General features: G+C 34.3%; 1 protein-coding gene across 4 annotated transcripts in view; it reads right to left on the bottom strand.

The window, feature by feature from the left end:
* PRIM2 (DNA primase subunit 2) overlaps positions 1–15,184 on the bottom strand; it is a 321,229-nt gene that overhangs the window by 29,458 nt on the left and 276,587 nt on the right. For all 4 annotated transcript variants that reach the window (XM_081296592.1, XM_081296594.1, XM_081296593.1 and 1 more), the window contains one exon: positions 13,289–13,371. In XM_081296592.1, the coding sequence (XP_081152718.1) occupies positions 13,289–13,371 (83 nt within the window). The remainder of the gene's footprint in view (positions 1–13,288; positions 13,372–15,184) is intronic.

The following is a 15,184-nucleotide window of genomic DNA, read 5'->3' as shown; positions in this document are numbered from 1 at the left end:
GTCAAACAACAACAAGTGCTGGCGAGGATGTGGGAAAAAGGGTACTCTTGTACATTGCTGGTGGGACTGCAAATTGGTGCAGCCAATTTGGAAAGCAGTATGGAGATTCCTGGGAAAGCTGGGAATGGAACCACCATTTGACCCAGCTATTGCCCTTCTCGGACTATTCCCTGAAGACCTTAAAAGAGCGTACTACAGGGATACTGCCACATCGATGTTCACAGCAGCACAATTCACAATAGCTAGACTGTGGAACCAACCCAGATGCCCTTCAATAGATGAATGGATAAAAAAAATGTGGCATCTATACACAATGGAGTACTATGCAGCAATAAAAAATGACAATCATAGAATTTGCAGGGAAATGGATGGCACTAGAGCAGATTATGCTTAGTGAAGCTAGCCAATCCCTAAAAAACAAATGCCAAATGTCTTCTTTGATATAATGAGAGCAACTAAGAACAGAGCAGGGAGGAAAAGGTTAACATTAAACAGAGGCATGAGGTGGGAGGGAAAGGGAGAGAAAAGGGATATTTCATGGAAATGGAAGGAGACCCTCATTGTTATACGAAATTACATATAAGAGGTTGTGAGGGGAATGGGAAAATAAACAAGGAGAGAAATGAATTACAGTAGATGGGGTAGAGAGAGAAGATGGGAGGGGAGGGGAGGGGGGATAGTAGAGGATAGGAAAGGTAGCAGAATACAGCAGTCACTAATATGGCATTATGTAAAAATGTGGATGTGTAACCGATGTGATTCTGCAATCTGTATTTGGGGTAAAAATGGGAGTTCATAACCCACTTCAATCTAATGTATGAAATATGATATGTCAAGAGCTTTGTAATGTTGTGAATAACCAATAAGAAAAAAAAATCATAGAAATAGATAAAACAATACAAAGGCCAATGAAAAATTTGGTTATTTGTAAATACAAACAAAATTGATAACCCCTTAGCAAAAATTAACAAAGTTAGAGATGAAAAACGGATATTACAAGAGATACCATTGAAATCCAGAGGATCATCAGGTACAACTTTGAAATTTATATCTAGGAGATATAAGTTGGAAAATCTAGGAGAAATGGATAAATTTCAAGAAAACATGACCCATCAAAATTGAGCCAAGAGGATATAGAAACTTCATACAGACCAATAAGAAGCAATAAGATTGAAACAGTAAACAAAAGCCGCCACCCAACCCAAGTCATGGACCAGATGGATTCAGAGCTGAATTTTACCGATCTTTGTTGAACACCAATACTTCTCAAATTATTCCATGAAATTCAAAGGGCAAAAGCAAGAAACACTAAAGAAACCACATGGAGATTGAACAAAAAACTTTTGGATGATGAAAACAATATATCCAAACCTATGGAGATAGGTTTGTCTTTATAACTATCAGAATAACAGCAGACTTCAAATTCATTTTAAGAAGCCAGTGTCATTCTGACTCAAACAAAGAAAATTAAAAACCAGTATCCCAATGAACATAAAGGCAAAAACCTTTAGTAAAATACTTGCAAATTAAATTCAATTCTTCATTAAAAAGACCATACACCATGATCAAGACTGTTCCATTCCATGGATAGGAATAAGATAATGATGTCCACATTCATTACTTCTATTCAATGTAGTACTTAAAATTTTAGCTAGAGCATTCAAGCAAATAAATAAATGGGATTAAAATAGTAAACAAGTCCATTATCCCCATTTGCAGATGATATGACCCCCAATATTATGAAATCCTAAAAGCTACACTGGAAGACTTCTGAAGCTGATTAACAAATTCAGCTAAGTAGCAGGATCACAAAATCAATAGCTTTGCTATACAGCAATAATGAAATCAGAAAGAATTCAGGAAAACAATTCTGTACAAATTAAAGCAAGATGAAATAGCCAGGAATAAACCTAACCAAGAAGGTGAAAGAACTCTAAAATAAAATTTACAGAACACACTAGCATATGGAAATACTCCCATAGTCATGAATAGGCAGAATTAATATTGTTAAAATGGGCATATTATTGAAAGCAATATACAGGTTCAATGTGATCCCCATCAAAATGTCAATGATGTTCTTAACAAAACTAGAAAAGGCAATCCTAACATTCACATAGAAGAGCAAATGACCCAGAATAGCTACAGCAATCCTAGCAAAAAGAGCAATGCTAAAAGCATCACATTATATTACAAAGCCATAGTAGCAAAAATAACAGTACTGGCACAAAAACAAAGATCAGTTGAATAGGGGAAAAAAAGAAGACAAAACCATACAGCTACAATCATCTTATTCTTTACAAAGTTGCCAAAAACATCATGGGGCAGGGGAGAGACAGGCTCTTTGACAAATGGTGCAGGGGCGGTGGGGTGGGGTGGGGACTGGATATCCATATATGGAAGAATGAAACTAGATTCTCCCCCCACTTACCTATAGAAAGTCAATTCAAAGTGGATTAAAGACCTAGATATAAGACCAGAACCTTGCTATTGCTCGAAGAAAACAGAGGTCAACACTCAATATGCAACCACAAGCAATGACTTCCAGAATAGAACTCCTATAGCTCAGGAAATAAAACCAAGAATTGATAAATGGGATGGCATCAAATTAGAAAGTTCTGGATAGCACAGCTAGCAATTAACAGTGTGAAGAGACAACTCAGAAAATGGAATAAAATCTTTGCCAGCTACTCTTCTGATGGACAATTAATATCCACAATACATAAAAAAAAAAAAAAAAACAAGAAAAGCAACACTTTCAGTACATGGGCATATAACTAAACACATTTCTCAAAATAAGTACAAATGGCCATCAATTATATAAAAAATGCTCATCTTTAGCCAATAGGCATAATCTAAACTACACTGAGTTCCCATCTCACCTCAGAATTATAATCAAATATACAAATAGCAATCAATGCTGGGGGGAAGGAATTCATTGTCGACAGGAATGAAAATTGTTCTAGCTACCATGGAAATCAGTATGGAGGCTTCTCAAACTAAAAAATAGGATTACCATATGATCCAGGTACGGTGAAAGAATTAAAGTCAGCATATTTTAGAGATACAGGCACAATTCTCAACAGCCAAACTATAGAACCAACCTCTCAACCAATGAATGCATAAAGAAAATGTGGTATATATACACAATGGAGTTTTATTCAGCCATAAAGAATGAAACAATGTCATTTGCAGGAAAACAGATGGAACTAGAGAGTATCATGTCAAGCAAAATAAGTCAGACAATTATCTGATTTTCTTCCTTCCACGTGGAAGCTAGAAGGAAATGGGGAATAGATGTCATCAAAGTAGAAGGGAGACTGAAGGGGACTTTTGGAGAGGGCAAGGTAGAAGTACTTTGAGTAAAACTAATCAAATTAAATTACATGAACATTTAAATATGCCACGATAAAACTCATTATTCCATATAATTAATATGCACTAATAAACATGTCAATCCTCATGACCTTGAGATTAGCAATGAGTTTTTATATGACATATTAAACTTTATAACATCTGAAAATCAGATATCTGATAAGGGTCTCATACAGAATATATTAAAAAACACTTAAGCATAACAACTCAATTCAAAAAGGAGCAAAAAAAATCGATAGACATTTCTTCAAAAAAAGATACCCAAATGGATAACAAGCACATAAAAAGTTCTACATAATTAATCACTAGAGATGCAAATCAAAACCACAATGAGAGATTATTTCCTACCTATTAAGATGGTGCTATGTGTTGAACTGTGTACCTCAAATAAATTGAAATCCTAATTCTCCCTACCTCAGAATGTCATAACATGATCTTATTTGGAAATAGGATATTTATAGAGGTAATTAAAATAAGGTCACTTTGAAGAGCCCTCATCCAATACTACTGATATCCTTATAAAAAGTAGAAACTGGACATAGAATACACAGAGAAAAAGTGGTGAGAAGACATATAGGGAGAATGCCACGTGGAAATAAAGGTAGAGGTAGGAATAATTCATCCAACGATACTTCATGGTCTTCAGAAGGAGCCAACCCTGACAACACCTTGGTATCAATTCTAGCCTCCAGAACTGAGACAATTTTTAAAGATACCTAGTTTGTTACACCAGCCCTAAGAAACTAATACATAAATATATATTTTAAAAATGAAAATAAGTGTTGGAGAGATTGGGATCCTTGTAAAATGGTGCAGGTACAGCCTCTGTGGAAAACAGTTTGACAACTCCTCAAAGAACTACCGTATGATTGGATTCTATTCCTAGGTATATACTCAAGAGAACTGAAAGCAGTTTCTCAAATACTTGTACATGAATGTTTACAGAAGCACTATTCACAGTTGCCAAAAGAAGATAATCCAATGTCCTTCAATGGATGAGTAGATAAATAAAATATAGTACTATTCAGTCAATGAAAAGAATAGGATATTGATGCAAGCTACAAAACATGGGTGAACCTTGAAAACAAACTCGACAGAAACTATAGGCCACATGGTGTATTATTATACTTACAGGGAATATCAAAATAGGTAAATCCATAGAGATTTAAAGCAGATGACTGGTTATTAGAAACTGGGGACTGAGTGTTTAATGGATACTGGGTTTTCTTTTGATGTATTGAAAATATTTTTGAATTCAACAATGTTCATTATATAGCATTATGAATGTACTAAATGCACTGAATTGTACACTTTAAATTATGTAAAATTCACTGCAATAAAAGCAACTAGACCTTTTAAAACCCTGTTACTACCGAAAATTTACATTTTGTGATAGTCTCATCTTTATTTCATATTTGCCAATGTTTAAATAATACAACATACATATTCCTAAATTTAGGTACATAAAATTACTACTCACTTCACAGTAATGGTTTTTCATGAAAGAAGAAACCTAAAAGAATCAACTGAATTTAAAAATAAATGCCATAGAGAAGCAGAACAATGTAGCAGAAGGAGGTAAATGATATTCAGTGTCAGGCACAGGTGTGAATCCTGGACTTACTGTACATTAGCTACATGGTCTCATCTATAAAATAGGGATAATATTGTGTTGAGAATCAAAAGATAGTGCTTGGAACAGAGTAGGCCAAAATTTTAATAATTTGAAGGCATGGTACTTTATTTTGTTTCCAGTATCAAGCACACCATGAACTATTATATAATAAAAACTACTAATCTGTAAAAGGCATTCAGAGATTAAAACAAAAGGTGTTAACTTTACTGTGGTATATATTACAATATTAGTCTATGACCAACAATTGTTTGTTGATTAAATTGTTAGAATCGAATATATGCCATATATGATTTAGTATGGCAAACAATTCTCCTAGTAAAATGGGACAAGCACAATGCTATGGGCACTAGTGATAAAACCACAATTTGAAAATTCCATGTATATATTTTCACAATAGGAAAAAGAAAGTCTCTTCAGAGAAATAAATGTGCTTTACACCAGAGATTTCTCAATATTTTAAGCATATAGTCTTGAATTTTCTAAATCCAAAATGTAGCATTTTCATCATAAAACTGCAGCTATGAAAAAATCTAAAAAATAGAAGGAAAGCTAAAAACCAAAATAAATATCTTAAGAATAGTTAGAAAATTCAGGCATCTAATCTAAATAGTATTGATAGATATGATTGACTAAATTAACATAGAATTGAAAGGATTATTAACCTATTGGAAGATTTTTTTTAAAATGTTAATGAAAGTAAATTGATATTAAAATGCACACCAATATTTTAAGGGAAAAAAACTAAAGTGTTCATAAAAAATGTAAATATGCTTTCATCAACAGCTACATACTATTAAGAGACAATTTCTCAGGAATCTCAAGTTTCTAACATTTCACAATCAGAAGCAATAATGGTCTCTGTTCCAGATCACATTTTCACGGATGTTTATATAATAGACTTGGAAGACAGAGTGCTTTCCTCTGAATTAAAGGCTTGCTTACTGTCCATTATAAAAGATACAGATTCCCTAGACTCTAGGTTTTACAATATTAGTACACAGACTAATACTGTAATATATGCTAAAGTGAAGTTAACACCTTTTGTTTTAATCTCTGAATGCTTTTTACTTCTTGGTAGTTTTTCTTATTATATAATAATTCATAGTGTGCGTGATCTATTATTGGAAATAATGTCAAGCCACAGGTTTTTTGTTTGTTTTTTTTTTTTTTTGGCCTGCACTGTATCTCTATTATCTGTACAATATTATCCCTATTTTATAGATAAGAAAGCTAAGTTTTGAAGAAGGTAAAAGCCTGCTCAAAACTATAGAGCTAATATACAATAGGTCCCAAACCATAGAGCAAATTAATAATCAATACACCTGTGCAACCCACTGCACATGCAGGTAGTAGCTGGTCCTCATGTTGCTCTTTGAAAATCAAGGAGCAAGGAATTAGTGCAAGAAAATATTCAAATATTGTTATTACTGCAATCTTCACATCTTCTGCCAGCATCTATAAAACTGGCAGCTAAGTTCTTACCCTAGAATCAAGGTAAAATTTTCCAACCTTCACAGCTTCTAACATGGATCAGACACTGTGCTGGGTGCATAGAGAGATAAAGATCAAAACCTCGTATGTAAGGATCTACCTCGAAGTTATCTAGTATTACTGCTATTGCCAACTATCCATCAGGCACATGACCACGTATACTTCACACATAATGTGAAACATTTTTTTTTAAACCTTTAGTCAAAGTAATGCATGTAGAAGTGGAAAAAATTGCACTATAGGATGACTTATTAATAACAGCTCCCATATCACATTCCTTCCTTAACACAAAAGGCAATAACTTTATTTTGCTTATATAGGCTATTGTCTGTATCACTCTAAATTATATGCTTATTCTTGGAATTGTTTTATTTATTAACAATCTATTGAATTGCTAGAATAAAAGATGAATATTTTGTTTCATTTGTAATACCTCCTACCTAACTTTTTTCTTCCTCCATTAAAAAACTAAATACCCCTGCAAAACTTGACACAATGTCATGACATTACCATCACAAACAAGATGGGAGATTCCCATCAACCAAAAACTATTTTTTCCTGTCCCTTTGTAACTAACTCTTCCCCCAACTCCCAGCAACCATGTTTTCTATATTTATACATCCGTCTCTTCCAGAATGCCATATAAAGGAAATCATACAGCAGGGATCTTTCAGTCTGACTCCTTCCCTCAGCACTATGCATCTGAGATCTGTCAATGTTGCTGGGTATGGCAATAGTATGTCCCTTTTTGTTGAATAGGATTCAATTGTATGACTAAACCATATTTGTTTATCCAATCACAAGTTGAAGGACATTTGGGTTGTTTTAAGTTTTAAGCAATTATGAACAAAATATACACATTTATGTATAGGTTTTTGTGTGGGTTGTTATACGTGTAAGTTTAACTTCATAAGAAGCTGCCAAACACCTTCAAGGTGGCACTATCATTTGCATTTCTTCTAGCAAGGTATGAGACTGAGCAATACATCTTTATTCTGTTTTTACTTGGTACTGTCAAACTTTTATTATACCAACTATAATAAACCTTCATTAAAGAATTTTGTCATGTGTTCACCATTCACATATTTTCTTTGGTGTAATACCTATTCAATTGTTTTACACATTTTAAAAACTTTTTTCTGATTACTGAGTTTTGAGAGTTCTTTGCATATATTCAATATAAGTCTTTTTTACAAAATATATAATTTGCAAATATCTTCTTCCAGTCTGTGGCCTATTTTATTCTCTTAACCCCATCTTCTTTAGGGTAAAAATTTTAACTTTTCAATAAAGATTAATCTATCATCATTTCCATTCATGGAATATTCCAAAGTCATACAGATTTTGTGTGTTCTTCTGGAAGTTTTAATTTATAGTTAGGTCTAGGACCTATTTCAAATTAATTTTTATATAAAGCAAGAACTATTGTAATGGTTTAGATATGAGGTGTCCTCCAAAAGCTCATGTGTAAAACAATGCAAGAAAGAGGTTAAAGGATTGGGTTAAGAAAGCTTTAACCCAGTGCATTAATCCCCTAATAGGCATTAACTGGGTGGCACCAGTTGGCAGGTGAGGCTTGACTAGAAGAGGTGGGTCACTGGGGGTGGGGGTGGGGGAGTGCTTTGGGATATAGATTTTGTTCTTGGTGAGCACAGCTCACCGTCTGCTTCCTGATGTGATGTCCTGAGTTGCCTTCCTCTGCTATACTCTTCCATCATAATGCTCTGCCTCATTTAGGGCCCAGAGCAATGAAATCGGCCATCTATGGACTAAGACCTCTAAAATTGTGAGGCCTAAATAAAACTTTTGCTTCTCTAAAAGTGTTCTAGTCAGGTCTTTTGGTCATAGCGTTCAAAAAGCTTATGAAACAACTGTGTAGGCTGTTGTTTTTTGCATGTGGACATCCAATTCTTCTAGAACAAGTTTTTGGAAAGGCCATCATTTCCTCCATTTAATTGCCCTGGCACCTATGTTTAAAAAAATCAGATACCCGTAAATATGTGGGTCTAAATGTCCAATTGATCTCTATATTTCCCAATAATATCTTAATTACAGTAGCTTTATAGTTAAGTCTTAAAATCAGGTAGTGCATGCCTCCAATTTTGTTGTTTGACTATTTTCATCAGTGTTTCAGCATAACAATCTTTCATATAATTAGTCTTTTCAGTTCATGTGTATATGGTACTTTGAAAAATGCTTAATTTTCAGTTGCTTGTTTTAAGAAATATCATTAGTTTTTGTATACTTACTTAGCATCATGCCACTTTTTAGGTATAGTAGTATTTTGGTAGGTTCTTTGAGATAATCTCATTTATGAATAAAGTTTTTCTTTAATTTCTGCTCTGCTTTCTTCCCCCTTGCGTCATTACAGAACCTACTTTGTAGAAGTTCAATTCATTTAAGTTTATACTAGATTTTTAAATATTTATTTTAATTGTAGTTAAACACAATATCTTTATTTTATTTATTTTTATGTAGTGTTGAGGGTCGAACCCGGGGCCTCACACATGTTAGGCAAGCGCTCTACCGCTGAGCCACAACCCTAGCCCTGTAATAGATTTTTAAAGACCCTGATTATGATCATCTGGGATACTATTTCAGGAATACAATTTTTAAAAATATTTTTTAGTTGTTGATGGACCTTTATTTGATTTATGCGTATGTGGTGCCGAGAATCGAATCCAGTGATTCACACATGCTAGGCAAGTACACTACCACTGAACCACAATCCCAGCCCTCAGGTAAACAATTTTTAAAAAGTGCATTCTCCAGTTGCTGGGTAGTGTTTTATAGATATCAATTAGTCAACTCAGTTGACAATGTTGTTCAAGATTTATATATCCTTAGTGATTTTCCATTTGTTCTATTAACTAATGAGAAAGGAGTGCTGAAATCTCCAAATATAATCATGGTTTTGTCTCTAATGAGCCTTTCAGTTTTTACTGTTTTTAACACTGAATATTTAGGAGCCATGTTGTTGGGGTTTAAACATGAAGAATTTTTGTCTTGGTGAACTGAGCACCATGTTTTTCTATTTGAGGGGAGGGAAGGGAATAAATGTAGGGACCTCCATTTTCTTTGGTCATATTGTGTTGTTCAATTGCTATTAAGCTATACTGAGCTCATTAATTTGTGACTTTTACAGTGATTTAACAATATTAAAGCTAATCACAAGGAAAATGAAATGTGATCCTAGAAGCATGCTTTAAAAAAAAAAAAAAGTGGGAAAGGCTAAATCACAACGATTTCCCTTTTGATCAAAATTCTGACTTAAGACATCTAGGTGTGTCTTATAATTTGAGGCTTATTTTTCAAATAGTTTTTATTTTTCTGAAATAAAAGCTACATTGAGTTTTACCTCACATATTTTAATGGTATTTTTCTCGAGCTGCATTCAATTTTAATATGCACTTGAAGTTTTCAAGATCTAATCTACACTCATGTCAACCTGTAACTAAACATTTATCAAATGTTTTACATGGATTTTTTATTCATCAACTCTCTGCCCTCTGAAATACAGTCCAACAGCTGCTTCACTCTACTACAGTCTACTCAATAAAAATATCACATAAAAGCTAAATATTATTTACAGTTTGCCCACATGCACAGATCTGCGTTCATCTCAGATAAAAGGTTACAATGCAGGTCCAAAGGATGATGTGGAAATTATTCACCAGCTTCATCAAAGTAAGGGATATACATCGAGGGCAAGTAGAAAGAGATACACTGGAGTCATAAGCAAAGAGCATACAAAACCTAGTTACTACTATTAAATATAAACATTAATCTTCTCAACAGATTAATACAGATATGTTAATAGTCTATTTTTAAGGTGATTTCTTCATGACTTACAAAAAGGCTTCTAATCCTATTCTTCAAGATTATTTAATCAAATTTGTTAGTGGCAGTTTCTAACCTTTCCTAAACCTAGAACACCATTACTAACCCATTTACTCTCTGCTGATGACCAGATCTTTTACTTTACAAAGAAGAGTAAGGACAGGTGATATGTTCCATCAACTTCCTTTTGCTCTTTCTTAAACTCTTATTTTCTACATGGGCTGAGGGGGCATACCTTTCTCTGTATCCTTTTTTCCAAGTATATATCCTCCCTTATTCAATAAGTTACTTTTTCACTTGTGTTCTTGAGCTCCTATCTGCCTCTCTCTGCACACACCAAGCAACCTCTAGGATTCAGTTCTTACCTAAGAACAACCACTTACTCTTTCAATTTTTTTTTAGGCATCTATCATGTTTAAGTCACTGAGTTACTGAGACACAAAGTTAAATAAAAATCCAGTTCTTCATGAAACAAACTGGTGGAAAGATGAACAGGCAAAGAAATGATTAAAATCTAACATAATAAGTGCTAAGGGCATTATGTACAGTATAGTCATGGCATAAAGGAAAGAGGGCTTACCTCTGCTTGGTTACAGACAGATGTTCTTTGTTTTATATGCTCACCAAGCCCACTCTCTAATTTTTTCTTTTTTTTCTACAAACAGGCTCAGGTCTCCTTCAGTCCACATTATTTTTACTTGTTTGCAGTTCTGGGAACCCAGGGTTTCATGCATGCTAGGCAAATACTCTACCACCGAGTTACACCTCCAACCCCTCTCCTTCAGTCTTTTTTTTTTAAATTTTTTTATTTATATATGACAGTGGAATGCATTACAATTCTTATTACACACATGGAGCACAGTTTTTCATATCTCTGGTTGTATACAAAGTATATTCACACCAATTCATGTCTTCATACCTGTACTTTGGATAATAGTATCCATCACATTCCACCATCATTTCTAACCCCCATGCCCCCTCCCTTTTCCTCCCACCCCTCTGCCCCTCTTTAGAGTGCATCTATTCCTCCCACACTCCCTCTCCCTACCCCACTATGAATCAGCCTCCTTATATCAGAGAAAACATTCAACATTTGGTTTTGGGGATTGGCTAACTTTAGCATTATCTTCTCTAACTCCATCCATTTACCTGCAAATGCCATTCTCCTTCAGTCTTAAACCCACAAACAAATACACCATTCCATGATAAATAAGCTAATACCATTGTGACGCCCCTTTTATGAGTACATTTTCTGAAAGTATCACATGCACTGTTTTTTATTCATTCATCTTTTAGATACGTGTGTTCTGGCTTTTGATTTCCACCATTATATTGACACCTTTTACCAAAGTCATAGTTGAGTAACCCACTCAGCACATGCAGTCTTCACCTTAAACAGTCTCTCTACTACAAAGGACTTTTTGGACCTACTTTCTTCTTATATATATTTCCCCTCTCTCCTCCCATTCTTGTTTGGTCTTGACTAATATCACTCTCTTTTAATACCTGATAAAAGCATTACCCAAGATTCCATTCTGAGACATGTTTTTTGACTCCCTACCTCTTCTTTCCCACATGATAATTATCATGATAATCAGCTCTAAAGTAGAGTGGGGTTAAGGGAAAATATCTTGAAATCAGAAGGGCTGGCTTCAATTTCAGTTTTTACTACAGATTTACTAGGGATGCACAATGGCATGTTGCATGTCACATCCTAGGGCTCCATAAAAGAAAAATGGCTTTCCAATATTCTTTCTAGTCTCACAATTCCACAATTTTAACCAGAAAGGTCATCTGATTTCTAGGTCTAACTTCTTGAATATGCTACAAATCTACAATCCGTCTGCCATGTAAAAAGTTCCGCCTCTATAACTGATCTCCCAAACAACTTCTTCCTTTAAGCTCCCTTTCAATGTTACACTGGTGCCACCATTATCCTAAACTTGAAACCCCAATAAAACAACGTGCTTTCTGTTTTAATCCATGCATTCTCTCTTCATAACTCCCAATATTACTTCAAGGCCTCAAAGATCATCTCTTCCAGAAAGTAATCCTTGCTTCCCCAGATGGTTACAAACCCTCCTTCATTACCCAAGACTCTCTTGTAACACCTGACTTGTATTTTCCTCCAGACCCTTTTCTTTGGGAGCAGGATTTATACCTTATTCTTCTCTGCACAGCCCACATTATAAGACTGAAACTGAATTAACTAAATCAGAACTTTGGACACAAAAGAAATTTAGGGATGCATAATGACTTAGATGTTAGAGCTCTAAAACATACATTGTTCTTCCAAAGCTAAGGAAGCAATTCCTTCAAAAATCCAAGTGAACTCAGAGGCACACTATAAATAACAGGTTTTGCAATGTCAAAGACTTATTTCTTTAAAAAGGCAGGCTTACCAAAAGATGTACTCTTATTTTGACAATTTGAGCATTTCCTTTTTATTTAAATTGTTCACAAAGTATTTTGGAAAATTATTAGACCCAGAACTACAATCAGAAGCATAGATTAAACAAAGATGCCTATCAGCATTCAGTCAGTACACACTACATTATTGTGTGCTCGGGAAATAATTTCCCAAAATAAAATGTTATCATTAATTTTCAGTTTCATTAACAAGCTTCAAAATATTACTCTTTAATTATTTTTAAATGTGGTCCTCAGTTGATATAGTGAAACAAACTAAGAAGGAATAAAGGGGTGAGGGGTTCATCTTCCTTTACAACTAAGAAAAATAAAAATACAAAGTTGCAGATAGAAGAACTGGAATTTCCAAGGAGTTTAAACCAGAAGAGTCAAGACTTTAGCTGATTTCATCTAAAAGATAGGGTGCCTAGGGTAAGGCCTGACAAACAGAACATAGCCTTACTACAAGAACATTAAATAAACCTGAGATGATCTGTCTGATGCCTCGTTACTGAGGATGCAGAGCAGAATCTGACTTACCTGGTTTATCCCTCCAGGAGAGATCTTGTAAGTCTGCAACTTCTGTTTCAGCAGCTCTGGATCACTGTGACGAAATGGGCACCCTGACAACAGAAAACAAACCAGCACACCAACAAGGTTACTTACTCGGGACTTAGTATAATACCACTCTCAAGAGACTGCCTAAGCTCCTCTTAATTGTCTAACAGCTTATTAATAAAAAAAGCTAATTGCCCATGGGTGCAACTGCTTTCCTCTCTTTATCTAAATGACAACTTAGCTGTACAGTTATCAGGGTGCTACAGGCTCAAGAGTTACATAGAATATTACAGCATTTTCAGGCTAAGATGTACATGATGAGGAAAACAGCTTTAATTTTGCTACTTGCTAGTAAGTACAGATAATCATAAAGTAGCTTTAACAGTTTGCCTTAAACAAACTTTACATAATCTCATTTTTCTAGTCTACGTAAGTTACATGACAGGTACATAAGAATAGGGAAATAGATGGGCTGCGGTCGTGGCTCAGTGGTAGAGCGCTTGCCTAGCACACATGAGGCACCAGGTTAGATCCATAGCACCACATGAAAATGAAATAAACATATTGTGTCCACCTACAACTAAAGAAAATATATATTTTTTTAAAAGTTGCAGTTCTTTTAAAAAAGGGTGGGACAGACAATGTAAACAAAAAATAAAATGTAAAACGTAAGAAATATGAAGCTCATATACCATTTCAATAAATTCTATGCCTATTTCCTGTGAAGAGAATACAAATTTAGAGGAATCATGGAAGAAAATGAAATAGACAAATAGGAAACTATTGCGCAGAAAGACAACTTGTAGTATGTCATCTCTATATTGCTTGAGACAAAAAGATAAACTATTAGAAATACTTGAATAAATAAGAACACAAGGATTATAATTAAAAGCTAATATTTTGGGCCAAAACCTAGTAAATTTTAAATATCCTAATAAGAAACTCCAATGGTAAGTAAAATACTTAACTTGAAAAATGAATACAGGAAAGTCTGATTTTTTTATAATCATAAAGATGATGGATTTGTAAGTTAATTAGAAACAGCTTGTTTTTAATGAAATCAACAGGAAACCAGTTGATGAAAAAATATGGAAAACAGCCAGGATGGCAAATACAAATGTGTTTCTCAAAAACATCCATTATAATGACATGGACCCCTACAAACAATGCAATTTTAAAAATTTACAGTATATCTCTATTCTGAAGAAAACAAATATTTAGTGCAAAGAAACATTTGAGAAACCTTATAATACATGGTTAAGAGTGTGGAACTGCACAGCCTGAATCTAAAACTCAGTTCACCACTTACTAATTGGGTATTTAGACAAATATCTTCTTACTGACTCAGCTTCATAGTTTGCTCAAGTGAGGGAAATAATAATATCCATCTCACATATATACCATAAGAATGCAATATAAACTATTTTATGCTCTTGGCATAAACATAGTAAGCCCTCAAAACATGCAAGCTATTATTCTTGAAGTATCTGATAAGATTACAAGGCACCCCAATGAGAAAGAAATGAGGGTATAAGGGGTATTGTTGTTTAATCACAGAATGATGAAAGGGCATTAGAAAAAGGAGACAGACTACAAAAAATTACCCAAAGTATATTTGAAATAATAACCAGACCTATATGAAAGGTCAGAAAGAACAAAGCCAAAAAAAAAAATGAAGATTGTTAATCTTTGAAGTACTAATGGCCATAGAAAGGTCTTTTGAAGCTATGTTCACTACAAGAAACAGACTATTGCTTGGAGAAGCTGTTGATATAAACACCTACTTTGTTTCCGTCTTCCACATTGTGATTCCCCCAAACTGGAGAGACAGGTGAAAACAGAATCACAACTGACTGAAGCAGAAACCCATGAGCAGGA

Source organism: Spermophilus citellus (assembly GCF_964194105.1).
Source record: "Spermophilus citellus genome assembly, chromosome: 5".
NCBI classification, from domain to species: Eukaryota; Metazoa; Chordata; class Mammalia; order Rodentia; family Sciuridae; genus Spermophilus; species Spermophilus citellus.
The sequence above is the reverse complement of the archived record's forward strand: the minus strand, read 5'-3'. Positions and strand labels throughout refer to the sequence as shown.